We start from the raw sequence: 16540 nt of genomic DNA, 5'->3' as shown, positions 1-16540 counted from the left end.
TTGCACCGTTAAGTGTGGTAACACTCTCAGCCAGCTGGGAACAAGTCTGCCCTCTCCAATTCCCCAACCAGCATGTGTGCAGATGACCTGCCCTGCATCTAAACAACCCCCACAAAAGGCCATTAGCAATTCAGTGCTATTCTGTTTAATTTTCTGCTGCCATCACACAGCTCACATCCAGATCTCAATTGGTTTCTCTGAGGAGGTGGTACTTTGAAGATGGCAAATTGCAGTGAGGAAAAAACATCTCTGGGTTAGAGGTGAAAACCTGAAATGCAGGGAGTTGGCTTAGTGCAGGGGGAGGGAGGGGGGTTTGGTCTCAATTTAACGTGGCAAAACAAAGCTGTGTCATAAAATAAAAACAGCCTTATGAAAAAGCTTGAGGCTTTTACAGTTCACCAACAGCATCCCAGCGAGGGCATTTTCTCAAGATGGCAAGGTGCTTCTCTGAGAAAGGGACAGAAAGAAATATCCACAAATGACAGAGGAAGAATGAAGTCCTCACATTGCAAGGAGGACTCAAACGGGGCTCACTGATATTTTGGGAGCACACCCTAAAACACCAGCCAACAAGTTGTTCCAGGTATATGCACAGATCATGCTCTTAATCAGAAATCCATCCAGAGAATCTGATGCTTCTTTTGAAATAGTTTTTGTTTCAAGAATTTGGTGTTTTCAAGAAGTTGAATCGAAAGTGTTACTCAGACATTTCAAATGTTCCACAGGCTCCTGAGAGCATCCACCTTCAAAAAGGTTGAACACCCAGGCTTTACACAGAGATGCAGAGGAGTACAATGAAAACCAACAGGCAGGCCTGCTGCTCCCAAGTCCCTGGGAGTATTTTTACAATAGGTGGCTAGCAGATAGACCCAACTAGCCTGAGTTTCATCAGCACTGAGCATTGACTTCACGGGTAAAAGGGACAGTCGGTTCCGCTGGGAAACCCAGTGTGAGCTGCATGTCTCAGAAGGATGGCTGCTGAACAGCATCACTGAAGAGCAAACCTCTTCACTTTCTTTTTTTAAGCCTTGAACTATGTTCAAATATTTCTGGAACATGTGCACACACACAGGCTCCTGCACTCTTCCCTTCCCGACCCCAGCTCTCAGCCTGATGTCCTGCACGGCCCGTTTTCCCACCACCTTCTTTTCATTCTGCAGTTGGGTGTTTATAATAGAAACACAGAAGCTGTAGTTACAGCAGATTTGTTGGGCACTGCTGTAACTGAAACCTTTCAAAGCCAAATGTTTTGGAAGAGCTTCTTGCACTTTTTGTTTTAAAGAACATTTTTGTGCTTGTTTGTTCAAACTTGGTCTCTTCAATGAAGGAATGTTCTCTGGCTCCTTTTCAGCATGTATCAATTCAATGTCCCCTTAGTCTGAGGAGGTGAATCACCAGTCACTCATGTCTTCACATTTTAGCCAGGATTTCTTCCAGAATAAAAGGTAATTTTTAAAATAGTTTTTTTTTAATTTGCAGGAAAGCTCATTGATTTTTTTTTTTCTGAGTTAGAATAAATGCATTTTGCTCTTCAGCAGAAAAACAGTGAGCATGTATTTTCAACATGACCTTTCAGAACAACTATTATCTCTAAAAGAAAGTTAAAACATATCTCCTTGTTAACCTATAGAGACTGCTGACTCGATAATTTAATTCTCTGCTTATTCCAGTGATTACAAGAAACAACCCCATAGAGCAGTGCAAAACTGACACAAACCAGACTTTGACTGCATCTCTGATGGATGGAAAATTGATATGAAAATTCCTGGCCTGGAACAACTACAAAAAAAAAAAAAAAAGCTGCTGCTTCCAATCCTCTTTTCAAAGCAAAAATATCTATAAAATTAAATGACCCAGCCAGGATGTAGGACATCATCAGCTTGTGTAAATCAGTGAAGCTATGCTGATCTATGTCAGATGATTGTAACTTTGCATTTGCTCATGATTTTTCCAAACCCCACTAGAATATTCAACTTCTTGCTTTGACTGCAGCTTTTTTTGTATAATCCGTGTTTCGACCATGAAGCAAGTGATGTACCTGCAGTTCCCTAACTTTTCACTCAGGGAAAGTTATCAGCTAATGACAAAGTATGGAGCTGTCTGCCTTATGGAGATGGGGCTGTCTCACTCTTACATACAACATGGGACGTCACCTCTGGGCAGGCAGCGATGCAGGAGGAACAGGATGAGAGGAGCTGCTCCAAGAGAAACGCTGTTCACAGGCACAGACTGGACCTTCCCTCACCTCCAGGAGTGGCACAGCTTCCCTCTCCTATCTGCATCTCCAAAGCTACAAGTTTTCACCTCCAAAGTGCTTTAGCTACAGCTCACAGTGTGATAAACATCTCTCATGTTTATTTTAGTCTCTCCTTCAGGGAGAAATCATGAGTAAAATACAACTTGTCATTTGGGGAGAATTATATGACGTTTCATTTTTATTTTTCTCCTTTGCTTCTGAATACAGGAGCACCTGAGTCACGACCTGATCAGATGTGTATGTCTGCACTCTTCAGACACCCTACTGCAGCAGAATCTGTACATGTTTCATTCAAAGACTAATAATGGAATTCAGCTTAGAAAAATGACTTCTGTGTTACTAAAATTGTGCCACGAACCAAAATCATGGCCAAACATCACTGAGGACACAATAAGAACTGACACCAACATGGAAATTGCTCTGATGCTTATCAGCAAAATATACAGCAAAAAATAACAACAGAAAATGCAGACTTCAAGTTTCTATTTTTTTATATTTACTTGAGTCTTAAGTCAGATCCTCAGTCATATAAAACATTGTATATTTATTTCTGCTGTTTAGAAACTCAGACAGCAATTTTGTTGCCCTGTTTACCCTTGTTTTTCCAGTCATATCTCACCAATGTTGCCAGCTACTGAACTCGTTCCTCACTGCCACGGTGCAGCTACATTTGTCCCTGACATTTCACATCCTGATGAACTTGCAGATCCAAAGTTTCATACACACCACTTGACAACAAACATATTTTCCTCAGCAATGTGGAAGTCAAAATTACTTCACAAAACCAGACACCACGTGCTATCTAGACCCCATGGTCTGAAGAGAGGAGACCAACATTCTACATTTACATGTTTGATGTCATTCCAGAAATAATTTGAAGTTCATATCAGCTCTGAAGTACCAAGAAAAATCAAACTATCAGTATCCCAGTTTTGAAGAACTTACTGAATCCTTGGATATCGTCTTATAGAAAACACTACTGAATTCTCACATTGCTTTTTTTCCTTTTCTGCTTGAAATTATGGAGACATAATGGAATGCAAAGACAGCTGCAAATTAATTCAGGAGTCAACATGCATTTCTTTACAAAGCCAAGGAGAGAGAACTGCAGTGGAGAAAAGCAGTCTGTACCATGCTGTTTGTAGATAGGAGGTTTCCTATAGATGTTATCTTTTACGCCAGTGTCTGAGGAAAAGGAAAGAGAAAGGAAAGAATAAAAGAGTAAGCAAGCTGTTCTGACTGTGCTGCTCCTGCCTCCTCTCAACATCACTTAAAATGCAAATGCTTCAGCAAACTCTATGCATTCATTCAGTGGCTCGTCAGTCACTGGGTATTACAAGACAATGAAGCTTACCCATTGTCTTTATATATTTAAAACGTTGGCTAGACCTACCTGTGCAGTATAACCCCTCCTAGAGTTGCTCAAAGTGCTTTAAGACACATTGAATGGAAACCAATTGCTGAAATGTAGGTGGTTGTATCTGCACTACTAACGGAGACTTGATAAATAACAAAGAGGAACTGGCTACTCTTGCCACTACTTAAAATCCACATGTAGGTACAACAGATGATGATAACAGTCACACTTGAAAAGGGACTCTCTCCATTAATTATGAAGAAAGTATACATGTTCAGCTATAGATATTTATACTGGAAATGCCCCATATAGGAAATCCTATTGTTTGTCTGTATTTTAAATTGTGGAGGTAACTCCCAGCCTTCCAGGAATTTTTTTGAAAGCCTCAGAGTCACAATCCAGGATGCCCATATCATGCTGTGCAGACAAGAGATTTACCTAGTACTACAGCCCTGAGCAGATACAATTCCTAATTGTAGTGTGCTTTGGAAACATTAACCCCAGAAGCAAGACATAAATAAACTATTTCACAGAGCAGGTAGATGTGCTTAACAGTCAAGAAGCCAGACAGTGTGGACATGAATTTCATGTTCTCGTTGACTAAATGTGAACTTGAAAAGAATACAGTACATATGCAAAGATACAACCACAGTGAGCTTCCTGGAGGTCTAAAGTCTTCCAGCTATTTTTAAAGTCCATGTAAATATGACACTTTAATTCAGAGAACAGACAGATAAGGAAAACAAAGAAACCCAAAAACCCCTTCAGTCTTCCCTCCTGCACACAAATTCAACAGACCAATGCAGCCATGGCACTATAAATTATTATATCTTTGTAGGCTTAATAATTTTTGTCACTGTCTGTCTTGTCTAATGCATTTTTTTATATACATAAGCACACAGCTCGCTCATTCTTTTATTCCTGAGACCAAGTTCAGCAGTTAACAGATTTTTGACTTATCAGACATTTTCTTGTCTTGGAAGCTGGAAGTTCATAAATCAATGCAAAAAAAAACCCAAAATGTAATTCAGAAGAAAATAAACAGGAGCTGGCAATTGAAGATCAAAAGCTAAGCAGTGAATGCCTACCTGGAATATGGAAATGCCTAGGAGCCTGCTGATAGACAGAAGGTGAAGATTTGCTGTCTGAGTACATGGATAAGCTTGGAGTGCTCCGACCACTTTCACTGCCTCCAAGGGGAAGAGCAAAGAAAGCAGATAAAAGAAAAAATGGAAAGCAAAGTAGAGTATTTCCAGCATAAAAGCTTGTCCAGAATGACTTGTTAATCCAACAGCTTTAAATATATGGCTTTTGCAAACCCAAATATTTTTCAGCACAGTGTATTGCCTCAGTCTCTCCATCATCCCATCAATAGTGAATATCAGATCTTATCCAATTACACTGCCCCACTGGGAAACTAAACCTTCTCTTTTATCAACACTTGAATGCAGAAAATAAAAGGATAAGAACACCCATACTCTTGCAATGTCTTTTGCAAAGCCATAACTGAATAGCCTACCAATGAAGTGTTTTGAAAGTTTAATGCTATGGCTCACAGCCTGCCCTTGAAACCAGTAATAAAATCTTTCAGTAGTGTTTGAATTATTTAAAGCAGGACTACACAAAAGAAAAAGAATAAAAATGTAATGGTTAAGTCAAATATTACAAATAGTCCTGAATGTTTTAGTGACTAAAACCAGATGCTGAACTTCGGTTCTTAATTGCAAACTTTTCCCACAGGTAACATGCCACAGCATTTTATAGTTATGCAAACAAGGTTGGATTATCAAGTCATGGATCTATAATGCCATAGTCACTTCACCAAATTTCAAGATATACATATATTCACTTTTCTACTTGTTTTGTCAAATGACCATTAGGTGCCACCCATTTCCTCACAGCTCATTTCCCTGATGCACATTCTATGGCATTATAGCGTTGCTTGGCAAACAAAAAAGTAAAGCTCTACTTTTTTGGGACTTGTAAAATCCAATTAATTTACAGCACTGTTAAGCGACTGGAAGCAAAACATGACATTTATTCTAACATAAAATGGTTGTTAATTTGCTGTTATTGTTTTAGTGGGGATGGAGCCCAAGTTTAATGCCCAGCAGTGATGAAATTATAGCAAGTTTCTTTGGGGTAAAGGAAGCGCAGCAGCTCACATCAGTCATTGGGTTCTGCCTTCAGGGAGGGGAAGTTTTACAACCATAAAACTACTGGATTACCATAACCATCAAGGCCATGCTTGTGGAGGTGGTCTCTGCTGAACCCTGGTCTCTGCTGACAAGCAGCAGACACCTGGTCATTGGTCTGTCACCAAAGCCAGCCTTGACGTGCTCCACTGAAGTCAACTGGGTTGTCCCACTGAGTTCGATGGGAGCAGAAGTGGGTTGGATGAGGTCAACAGAGCATGCTGCATATCTCATGATGATACACTAGCTGATCTGTATGAAATGTTGTGTCATTTAATTTTATAGTCTGTGAAAAATTAAAACCCTGAAACTATTCAGCCATTACTGCTGTGTACTCATTTCTCATTGAAAAAATGAACCAGAGCCGTTTGGAAATTGAAATTACAACTCCACGTGCCAGTAAGAAGATGGTCCTTCCAAAAAGCAAGGGAAGAATTATGGCATTTCTAAAGATCTGGTGTGTCACTACCAGTTTGGAGTCAAGTTGTCCTCAGACAAGGAGCCAGACCATTACTCAATTTCTTGATTCCCACTTTGCTTTTGGAAGCAAAGAAGTGGTGACAGGTTTTCATGGCATGTTTACTGATTCCTTCTTCCTTTGCTGCTTGGTGCTCAGATGCTTGGCCATCCCTACTAAATGGAAGAAGCTTCAGTATCATTCCAACTTTCAACAAAAAGGGCAGTGGTAGGCACTTCTTTAAGTAAGATCCTTGACAACTCAACCTTAAAAACCACCCCAGAGTGTTTATTAATGGAACTTTTTCAATTTAAAAAGAAAAAGGAAATGTTTTAGTGTATTAAATCCTCATTTATTTAAAATTAACATAGCATTAAAAAGTTGTATTTAATTATGACTTGCATGAATAATTACTTCATTAAGCAGTGACCTCGAGGGGCTGTCATTGTTCACGCATGAAGAGTTATTTTACAGGGACAGGGTTAGGGTGTCAGCAGGGAATCAGGAGGAAGCATTGATTGAGATAAATTGGTAAGGAAACAGGATGCAAGAACAAGTACCAGACTGGCAAATCTGCAAACTGCTCGGTGCAAGAACCAGCTGGGTGGAGCAGTCTACAAAGCCACCACCTCTGACTTGCTCAAAAGGGAAAAATTAAGGATGAAATGGGGGGAAAGGTTCTTCCTGCATCCCCCTTTTAGAAGCTGATGTACATTTAAATTATAACTCTGCCACTGATTTCATGGCAGAGCAGCTGTATTTCACCTTTTGTGTATAAAAATAACTTCACAAAGCAAACTGAAGACCCATGCAGAAAGTTCATGTGTAGGAACTCCAGACATTCATTTAATCTAGCCTATAATAAGAGTCCCTTAAGTGAGACTGCAAGAATTTGCCTCTTTCAAGGTTTGCCTGGTATACATTGAAGAAAAACTTCAAATAAAGACTCAGAGAAAATAAAACTTCAAGAGGGAGTGATTTCTTCAACTTTTGGTTTGGTCTTCAGCCACACGCAGCTGCAGGCTTTGATCTGCTCTACTGGTCAGTGCAAAGCAAAGAACCAGAATCATGAACTCTTCCCTGGATTTTGTTTAACTTGGAAAGTGTCTGGAAAGGTTTACTTTGAACTTGAGTTTCAACCACAGAAACTTCCTTGTGTCTTTTGGCTGCTGACAGGGGAGGCTGCTCTTTTAACCTTGTGTGTGTGTGAAGTCAACTGACCAGAGCACAGACGATGCTCCCTTTTCAAGGGCTTGTCAGGAAAAGTCTCATATTGGTTATACCTCTGTCCTAGTCAGCTTTTCTCTTATCTGGGAGGATGGGAAATTTGATAACAAGTTACAGTAAAAGCTGTCTAAGTTTGGGATTAAACAACAAACAGATACCACTGGTGTAAGGAGAGCCATGTCAGAGCCTACTCCAGAAACTGGATCCTTTAATATGTCTGCATATAGAGCATTGAGCTAGATAAAGGTTTTTGAAGTTTGGTGACTAATTATTTTTGAGCTCTCAAAGCCAAATAAATGGGCTTTGGAAGCTGTGCTCCTGCACTAGAAAGGCAAGACACCTTCCACTGCAGTTCAAGTAAGCATTTTTTTAGTAGGGCTCAGCACAGCCTGTACACTCACTGACACATCACCCCAAGTGGAAGAATTATACTGAGGGTAGGTACTTGAAATATTACACCCTTTGAATCGCAAGGGCATGAACTGTGAGGCTTTCATGAAGTGAGGCTGTCACAGGATTTATTTTGAAGAACTTTTGAAGACAAAAATCCTTAAAAGAGCACAACCAAATCATTTGCCTGCATGATAAAGAACAGCTCATCCTATTACACTTCATGGGAGCTAGGCTACAGTACACAGGAAGAGGACTCAGTAATCACATTTTTTTGCTGGAAAAACGATGAACCATGTAATTCTCAGGATGAATACATTGCAAACTCAGTGAAGTCAAAAGGAAGATTCTGCCTGCTTTAATTTCCCTTGGGGAGTAATATTTCTGCCTCCTGGACGCTTAAAGAAATGCTATTTGTGATGATTTTGGAGTACTGGTTTTACAAATGTTACTACTATTATTAACCAGTGTATTACTTTTGGATTTAACACAAAAAAATCCTATAAAAAATGTGGTTTAACTTTTTTAAAACTGAAGTGGCAACATGAACTTTGGTCTGGATAGAAAGCAACTATTTCTGCAATCCTCCTCTTCCCACACTGACCACTTCGATAAAAAAATAGCACATCGATGCCCACAAAAGGCTTCTCAAGACAGGGAGGAAAAAACCCAGTCTGCAACTCAGAGAAAAGAATTCTGAGCTGTTCAAGAGGATGGGGGGATTCTGACTCCTTTTGGGCTGAGACATAAACTCCATGCAAGAGTGGATAATCTATACAACCTCTGCAGGGCTCAGGACTGTCTATATAGGAAAGTTATAAACAGGCTCACCTGCCTGGCAGGAGCGCAGTGAGGCTCTGCAAGCTACTGCTTTCAAAGCATTTTAGCTCCTTGACTAGAAGTGCTGCAGAACTGCAAAATATTAATTATTCTGATCACACTACTTGTAATTATCCAGGGGTGAGGAGCTGCCACTCGAGGGTTTTATCCTCCAAACAGCACTGCTAAGTAGTTGCCGCTGCTCTGAACAACAGCAGGTAGTGCTGGCTTGGACAGGAGTGCTGCTAAGCAACTGCAGGTGGGCTCTGGGGTAAGAGCTTTCCACACAGTGAAATCGTGCACTACAGCACACCAGAGGTTTTTCTTCCTCAGTACACCAGGTTGGACAGCGTTACCCAAATTTAGGGGATGGATCAAGAGACCGTTCAAGCGGTGCCTTGGGGACGGCTGAGTGAGCTGGGGCTGTTCAGCCTGGAGAAAAGAAGACTAAGGGGGGACCTTATGAATGTTTATCAATATCTGAAGGATGGGATGCAGGGGAAATGGGCAGCCCCTTTTCAGTGTCTGCGGGGACAGGACAAGGGGCAATGGCTGCAAGTTGGAGCACAGGGAGTTCCACACCAACATGGGGAAGAACTTTTCCCCAGTGAGGGTGAGGGAGCCCTGGGACAGGCTGCCCAGGGGGTGTGGAGTCTCCTTCTCTGGAGAGATTCCAGCCCCGTCTGGACACCGACCTGTGTGCCCTGTCCTAGGGACCCTGCTTTGGCAGGGGGGTTGGACCCGATGAGCTCTTGAGGTCCCTTCCAACCCCTATGATTCAGTGATTCTATGATTCTATGAATACCAGGATGTGCACCAGCCATACAGGGTATGCATGTCCTGCAACATTTTCTCTTGGAAGCCTGGAGCCTGACTCTGCTCCTGCTTGTACCACTGAAATTCAGCTGACTCTGGACAGAACTGGTTCTGGATTCATTAGGGCTCAACAGAGATGCATTAGTTATTTTTCCAAAGGCAACAAGTGCCTGCTATTCATCTGAGTTTGCATGTCAGACCTGTTTGTAAGGCTGGTGCCTGTAGAGGGTCACTTCCATTTCTGTGACAGTTACAAGGGCAAGAAGAATCGTTTTGCTTTATTAAATCAGCTCATGAGAGTCAAGGAACAGGCACTGAAAACATTTGTCATTCATCATTCACATCTACTCCCCACTCATTGTTACTAGAGGGGACAGACTCTGGGGAAGACACGTGGTAGCCGAATGCCTTCTCTATGACATCTAACTAACTAGCTAAAAAAATAGCCTTCACCTCAAAAGTTCTGAGCATTTCTCATCATTACTGTCTCACATTCACAACATGAAGGTCATTAAGTTAATATCTACTGCAGAAAAAAAAATAGCAAGGAGACTAGGCTCAGTTACTCTGTTTTATAATGTTATTTACTAATCATTGCAGGTATACTGATTTAAACAGCTTATCTGACATAATTGTTGGTAATGCTAAAAATACTACGAAGAATCCCTAAATATAGGTTAGAAAGTTAGGTAATTGATCATCCAATGTTGGATCTAACATATAAACTTGTTATAATATTTATTTAGCATCCCCAAAATAGGGTAAATGCTGCGTTTTAGAGCAGACTTAAATTTTTTCCCTCCTCAGGTTCATTAGAAAATCTAATTCCTTCCCCCACCCCTTTGAAAAACACTTAACACTCACTGAAAAAAAGCAAAAAGAAAACAACCCATACCCAACTCAGTTCTTAAAACTTACACAGTACATCAAGAAAGCACTTGCACAAAATTAAGACAAATTTTATCCAAGTGGAAGCCATGCTTGCACAGACATAAAAGTGAAACACATCTGAATAAGTCTACAGTATCACAGCACAGTTTTGCATTCCTGGACCTTACCTTTGAAGAAAGGGATGTAATGATGTCTGAATGTAGATGTAGGGCTTGGGTGTTGGGGCAGGGAGATGCAGCTACTGGTACCAAGACTCTGAGTACCAGCTGGGGGCAACAGAGAGTAAGTGAAAATAAACTATTTAGTTCACTTACTGAAAGCCACAGATTACAATGCCATCCTTTTTTCCAGGAACATTTTCCTCCTGATGCTTAGAAAACAGATAGTTTATATTTAAGACTTTATCTTTCTCTGGTTATTGCTAAAACCCTCATGGGGGCCGTATTTGACTGGCCAAGGGACACGGGCTTTCTGAGGACAGAAAGAGCAGCAAGTGGAAGGCTGAGAGTGTAACGCATCAGAAAATATTCCAGAAAAGGCACCGCAACAAGCATAGCTGCACTGAGAGGGGGAATGAGGGATGCTCACAATGGATCTAGTGAAATGAGATGGGGGGAGCCTTGCCTCTGCTGAGAACTGTGCTATGAGCGGGGCCAGTTCTCGCCGCTGCCCGTGCACCTGAAGCGCACGGCTGATTTAGGCATTTGAAGAAACACCCTGTGGTTATCTCAGCTCTGAAAGTCAGACGTGATTACCCACGTTGAAAAACGTTCTCAGAAGTCTTCTTTCTTTGCTTTGTTGTAACAATCTCCAGATAACATATTTTGGAGGAAAAATGGCAATTACTAGAGGTAACAACTATAATGACCGTCTTCTAAGTTTTCAATGAAGCTGTAAAACATTAGAATTAGTGTGGATTTTCTTTCATCTTTCCTCCTTGTTTTCTGCGTGCAGCTAAGCTCAAGCGTAAGGCAGCTGCCAGACCTTCAGAGGAGACAAATCCTTCCTCTAATAGATCTTTGGTACTCAGTCTCATTTCCACCTCATCAAAGGCTTTACGTAGTAAAATATTCAATTCCTGTAAAAATTGTGTGTGTGGCCCATAATGTTTTCATTTCCACTGGAAAGATTAAGAACTCTTAATTTTCCAAACTAGTTTATGTACCAATTATAATGTATCCCAAATTAAATTAAAAGACACCAAGAAAATAATAGAAATGCTCTGGTTTTCCACTCAAATGGTGGAGTGGAGAAAAATTAGAAAAAAATTAATTTAAAATTAATTTTCTAAAAAATTAGTTGGGTTATTTCTAAGGATTAAATTCTTTAAATTCTGCAAAAGACCCAAATACAGATGGGCGTTGGAGTGGGGGCCCCATGCAAAGATCAAAATGGGGTGATCCCTCCTCTATGTGCAACAAGAACATCAACACAGCTGTCACTACAGCCCAAAGGTGCAATAACCATTAATGTAGACTTCTCAACTATAGCATCTTGGTCTCAAAATCCAGCCATTAGAACCACTAGTCACTCCTCCAGCTCTTGCACTGTGAAGAGGAGACATGGTCAAGGTGGGGTACGAAGTCACTTGATAACCCCCCTGGCTTTGCAGGTGTTTTCTGCTGCACTGTGAAAGAGCTGTGGATTGAACGTGTGGCTTCAGGCAGGATGGGACCAAAATCAAGCCTAAACTGTTCTATCTTCTGTTTACAGATACACAAAAATCAATCTCTCCAGAGGCCTGTTTTCATTTTCCTAGATGCTCACTCCTGCAGCACTTGTTTATGGGACTCTCTGTTCTCAGCAAATAAAATACTGCAACGAACCACTACGCCACCTTAAATCCCTGCCTACCAGAGCCTACACTACTTACAGTGCAAGAAAAACTAGTGGAAATGTCTAGAGAACAAGTAAGGCTGCTTTTCAATTACCTGGTCTGCTGTAATGCTGAGGAGAATGGGAGGTTGGAGTGTAGCGACCGTAGCCCAGCGAGCCAGCAGAGCTAGGACTTGACGTCCTGTACTGCTTGAAAGATCTGTCATCTTGGTCACCCTGAGGGGAACAGAAGAAATATGTCATTAAGAAGGAGAAGTTGCTTCAGAAACAAGCAGACTATGCCATTTTGCACGTGTCTGTGCCCTGTAGATGGAATGCAATCCCAATGAAATGAGGTGGCTTTCAGCCGTAAGCACCACCACTGAAGCGTGGCTGAGGGAGCTCTGCCAAGTATCAGAGGACAATAGTGTGCCCAGGAAAGTGAACACATACATGGATTTATAGTGACAGTATCACCTGAAAAGCGCATAACACTAGAAGTGTTGCTTCAGGACACAGTAATTCCCTGAACATACATGGATGGGTGGAAGATGGGATCAGGTCAGCATGATAGTACTATGGTCACTTTGTACCCATATGAATGGCTGCATAGCAGTTACATACAACACAAACCCCACCATTTGTTGGCTTTATTACATCACAGAAATAGGACTGTGTCTGCTGTATCAACTGTCCAGCATACTGCATGGTACAACATGGTCCTTACAAGCTAGGTGACCAATGGAAAAAATCTATATAGCATGAACACTAATACTGCAGCATTCTGCAAAGCAAGTCTTGCAATCCATTTCCCACCAAAACCTGGGCTTCAGCCACTTAAAACCACACACACCCATTCAAACCCTTCACTCTATAGCCAGTTAAATTACAATTGCAATTGGCACGTAGCATCTAAACAGTAAAAGCATTACTGAGTCACTTAGATGTGGAAATGACTCTTTGCAAACTGGCTGTAAAAGCAAATTCTTTTTTTTCTTTGTTTGGGTTTTTGGGTTTGTTTTTTTTGGGTTTTAGACAAGTTAGAATTGACTGAGTTAATGTCAGATAAGAACAAATCAATGTCACATGCAGATGTCCCCTTATAGAAAGTCATACTCCAAAACGTTTCCTCTCTCCTGTTTCAGTAGGAGTGAGTGAAAACAGACTATACCATAGCAGGTGTTAGCCATGTGTCGTGAATCCTGGGACATCTTTAGACATCTGTGTGATTCCCACTGGATCATTTAAGCACATAGGAGATCCTACTTAGCCCCATTGACATTTTCCAGACTCCTATCAGGACAACTTAATTATACCCATCTATTTCACTTTAAGCAAATGCTGTTTTCCATTTCGCCTCTAGGGGATTATCCTTGAATCTATGGAGATGAGCAATGTTCTCCCATCATCAGATCTACTCTGGCTCAAGTGCACTCTGTCCCTTCCACCTCAGACTGCATTTTCAGAAATGGAAAATCTCTGCTGTGTACAGTGGTGAGCAGCATTACTGCCTCAATATCCATCTCAGTGGAAATTATTAAAAACCAAAGGGGAACAACTAACGCCTTCCCCAGCATGCAGCACTCTGTAGGCATACTGCCCCCAACCCCTCTTTGCCCAGTTTGAGATGTTCCCCTCCCAAAGCAGCGATGCTGCTTAGTGACCATTTTAATCCTTGTGAAGGGAGCTACAAGGAGTATAACAACCTCTAGAAAGACTTGCAATGATATTTAAATACCATAACAAGTTAGCAAGTGGTCTATGATGTGTCCAATTGTGTGAACAGTGAAATCTTCCTCTAATAAAAATCCCTGCAGGAAAACTAGTGACAACTCTGGCTAAGCACCTGACCACTGACACTTTAGAGAAAGGCAGCGAGCGTGGCAGAGGTACATAACCAGGAGAATTCACACAGCATGAACCATGGCAGCACCAACCTCTACACCAGCATCACTTCTGGAATTTCACAGTATGACCATTTGCTGACTGGTAGCTAATTTAAAGGAAATTATTCTAATCCTCCAAAACACCCATATTTCATATTGATTATTTCAGACCTTACCTTTTGTGTACTCTGTGTCTCTGTAAGGAACAGCTGATCAAGTTCATGAAATCCAATATTAAATAAAGGACATAGTAATTTTTATACTATCAATTAAATGACATTTCTATTGGTTAACTTCTCTGCTTAACCAATGCTTACAGTGACAGCTGGCAAGTTACAAACCCTCATGAAAACCCACAACTCTCCTCTATAACCAAAATCTTGCAATAGTTTCTCTTGACATAAAATTAGGATAACGAAGTAATTAGCCAGGCCAGTGATATGTAATTGAGTTACTATCTGGGAATTACTTGAAATGCTTTCATTGCTTCCAAGGTGATGTATCTTGAAACAATGACTGGCTTTGATGATGAAATCACATCAAAATACACAGACCTAGAAGTTCAGGTATGTGCAAATGGTTTGCCTGCACAAATAGTATAAATAATTTAACTATTTGTGGGAAAAGAAAAGAAGAGAAAGCTATGCTAAGCATTATTTCCATTCAACCCACACTGGCAGCTTGAAATGTTAACATAAACCATACTTCCCAAAGGAATTTATTTAGCAGAGCTTGAAGAAGTGACCACAATACAACCTTTATTTTGGAAAGCAGAAACATGGATGACAGTGGAGATAGATGCATACAGATGACAATCCAGAAGCAGAGCATGTATTCAACACAAGTAACACTGTGGAAAACAGAAATTAGATATCCCCATGCACTGTAGAGGCAGGAGCCAAACCCCACATTTCAGACGCTGCTGGTTATCAATATGACCAGGTTTATGCATCACAAAATGGGTCAGAACAGGAGAACAAAGGCACTGGGGATTACCTCAGTAGGTGTTGGAGAGAGCAACTGAGGTGACTGCAAACAGCAACACACAACAAATTAGTGATACAAGTTCATGCATGATGTTACTTGTGAGAAGGGCTACTCTTAAAATATCAGGAAGAGCTACTCTTAAAATATCAATATCCATGTATAACACATGACACAGCTAGGAAAAACACCTGTCAATCAAGTTAGGGCAATTTTTACTTGTTTTTAAACAAATAAATAAGGAATATGATATAATTTCATATAAAACTTTTCTGATTTCTTTAGTACAAAATCCTGGAGTCTGGTGAGGCCAGTCCTGTGTTGCACAGAGTACTGCTAGTAGGGAAACTCTTAGTTGTAACAACTGCCTGAAACTACACACAAGCTCTAGATAAAGCTGTACTGAAGCAACTCCAAAATCTGCAGTCGAACTTTGATGCTCAGAGCTGGCTGTAGTGAGGGAAAGAAAAAAATCTATACTATTTATTTTTTAATTACACATCATGTAATTTAACAATGTGCTGTTCATTCCCTTTCCTTTCACAGGAAAAGAAACACTAAGTTTGGTTAATTGAGCAAATCTCAATTAACTTCAGCTGCAGGTAGCAGCCAGAATGTTGAAATTTGGAAGAGAGAATTTCCCTCCCCTGCCCAGCAATATCAAGGGCATAAATATTTGGAGCACCATGAAAATGTGTAGGTTGGAGTGTGAGCCATTGCCATTAATCCTCTGGGTTTTTTGCTTGGTTGGTTGGGGTTTTTTGGTAGGTTTTGTTTGTTTCTTTCATTCTTTTTTGCCAGGAATGCCCACATCAGCACAGACCTGCCTGAGACAGCATGAAGCTGGTGGTGCTAACACTGGGGAAAGAGCAGATGTGGCTGGTCCACCTGAAGGCTGGTAATTGTGATGTAATACACATAGCTTAAAACTTAAACATACCCCACATGCCAGCAACTGCAGATGCAGAAGACACCCATTCCTGGGCCCACATAGGTTTTTCAGAGCAATTAAGCACGTTTTCCAGGCAGGTTTTCCTGATACTTCTGAGTGAGCCAAGGTGTCTCCTTCAGCCCCAAGGGAAACAGCTGTCTCTCATGATGTGGTCTCTTTTATCTTCTCTCTTAAGGTACATATTTTCTGAAGAGGGCAATGAATCCAGCTGTCCCAATAAACCCCTCTGGCCACGGGCTACCCACTGAGCTACCCACTAAAAGCAGATGACAGCAGAAATATCCTCTTTGCTGAGGTTTTTTTGTTGGGGTTTTTTTTCACAGATTCACAGAAGGTTCAGGGTTGGAAGGGACCTCTAGAGATCATCTAGTCCACATCCCTGCTAAAGGTCTCCTAGACCGGGTTGTACAGGACCATGTCTGGGTGGGTCCAGGTCACAGCTGCTTGGTCCCAGCAAAGGCCAGAGGGCTGCCACCAACATGGGCAATTTCACA

The 16540-nt window shown here is 41.1% G+C and overlaps 1 protein-coding gene across 1 annotated transcript in view; it reads right to left on the bottom strand.

Moving 5' to 3' along the window:
- The window catches only part of ABLIM2 (actin binding LIM protein family member 2), a gene marked incomplete at its 5' end in the record, with an annotated part of 99676 nt that overhangs the window by 22280 nt on the left and 60856 nt on the right, over nt 1-16540 (bottom strand). The window contains 5 exons of the mRNA XM_084266749.1: nt 3389-3442; nt 4703-4804; nt 10577-10675; nt 12341-12461; nt 15107-15139. Coding sequence (XP_084122875.1) covers nt 3389-3442; nt 4703-4804; nt 10577-10675; nt 12341-12461; nt 15107-15139 — 409 coding nt within the window. The remainder of the gene's footprint in view (nt 1-3388; nt 3443-4702; nt 4805-10576; nt 10676-12340; nt 12462-15106; nt 15140-16540) is intronic.

Source organism: Gallinula chloropus, assembly GCF_964237585.1.
Source record: "Gallinula chloropus genome assembly, chromosome: 7".
In the NCBI taxonomy this organism is placed as follows: Eukaryota; Metazoa; Chordata; class Aves; order Gruiformes; family Rallidae; genus Gallinula; species Gallinula chloropus.
The sequence above is the reverse complement of the archived record's forward strand: the minus strand, read 5'-3'. Positions and strand labels throughout refer to the sequence as shown.